The sequence below is a fragment of the Morone saxatilis genome, unplaced genomic scaffold (genome assembly GCF_004916995.1).
Source record: "Morone saxatilis isolate NCDOM2014 unplaced genomic scaffold, NCSU_SB_2.0 Contig17, whole genome shotgun sequence".
NCBI classification, from domain to species: Eukaryota; Metazoa; Chordata; class Actinopteri; family Moronidae; genus Morone; species Morone saxatilis.
The window spans coordinates 15,961,503-15,961,961 of record NW_023339729.1 but is presented as its reverse complement, the minus strand read 5'-3'; the positions used below and the strand labels follow the sequence as shown (position 1 = coordinate 15,961,961).

The window sequence follows — 459 nt, the reverse complement described above, 5'->3', positions numbered from 1 at the left end:
CTTGAGTTTATAATATTTTATCCCATTTGTGTTTCATAGGTCAAGAGTGAATCTCCAAACTCCGGAATGTTGTGTTAAATTAAAAAATAGGCATGTCAAATACCAAGAAAGATCACATTTGCTCAGCAATAAATATTTGTCATAAATGAATGAAAAAGAAAAAGTGAGTAAATTCTCCAGTAAAACAGTGAATCTTGTCCTGATAGATCATTCCAGTAGAGGGCACTGAGAAGGTGAATGGAGAGGACCAGAAGACCTTTGGAGAGATTCTCCATGAGATTATTATCTCAAAGTAAGTAGTAAACTAACATTGCATGCCACACTACTTAATTTTCTGGGACATTATAATACACCCTGTTGTGACAACAAAGATGTTTTCCTCACATTTTCTTTTTTTGCGGGGGGGTGGGGGGTCATGTTTCAGTTTAGTGATATTTAGTTTTTTATATATATATATAT

The 459-nt window shown here is 34.0% G+C and overlaps 1 protein-coding gene across 1 annotated transcript in view; it reads left to right on the top strand.

The window, feature by feature from the left end:
• The window catches only part of haspin (histone H3 associated protein kinase), a gene marked incomplete at its 5' end in the record, with an annotated part of 10,796 nt that overhangs the window by 6,772 nt on the left and 3,565 nt on the right, over window positions 1-459 (top strand). The window contains 1 exon segment of the mRNA XM_035659410.1: window positions 207-292. Within this exon segment, the coding sequence (XP_035515303.1) occupies window positions 207-292 (86 nt within the window).